Source organism: Nestor notabilis, unplaced genomic scaffold, assembly GCF_000696875.1.
Source record: "Nestor notabilis isolate BGI_N333 unplaced genomic scaffold, ASM69687v1 scaffold19056, whole genome shotgun sequence".
NCBI classification, from domain to species: Eukaryota; Metazoa; Chordata; class Aves; order Psittaciformes; family Psittacidae; genus Nestor; species Nestor notabilis.
This window is the reverse complement of record NW_009933578.1, coordinates 1388-1713: the sequence shown is the minus strand read 5'-3', so window position 1 is coordinate 1713 and position 326 is coordinate 1388. Positions and strand designations below refer to the sequence as shown.

Below are 326 nucleotides of genomic sequence, written 5' to 3'. Positions count from 1 at the left end.
CCAGCACCGAGGAGCCCGTGTCCAGGAGCTCCACCACCAGCACTGAAATCTGCAAGATCTTGTGGATCTGCCAACATGAGGGACAAGAGTTACCCACGTGCAGGAAACTCATCTGCTGGACACTGTGCAAATGGAATATTCCTTCTGGAAGTGAGTGAGGCAAATGGAGCAGAGCCAGGGGTTACACAGGATGACACAGAACCCTGATGGAGTGAGTGCAGAGAAGGACCATGGAGATGCTGTAAGGGCTGGAGCAGCTCTGCTCTGGAGCCAGGCTGAGAGAGCTGGGCTGGGGCAGCTGGAGAAGAGAAGGCTCCTGAAGGGGA

At 55.8% G+C, this 326-nt stretch overlaps 1 protein-coding gene across 1 annotated transcript in view; it reads right to left on the bottom strand.

The window, feature by feature from the left end:
* LOC104407624 (myotubularin-related protein 5-like) overlaps positions 1 to 326 on the bottom strand; it is a gene marked incomplete at its 5' end in the record, with an annotated part of 5169 nt that overhangs the window by 3507 nt on the left and 1336 nt on the right. The window contains 1 exon segment of the mRNA XM_010016950.1: positions 8 to 67. Coding sequence (XP_010015252.1) covers positions 8 to 67 — 60 coding nt within the window.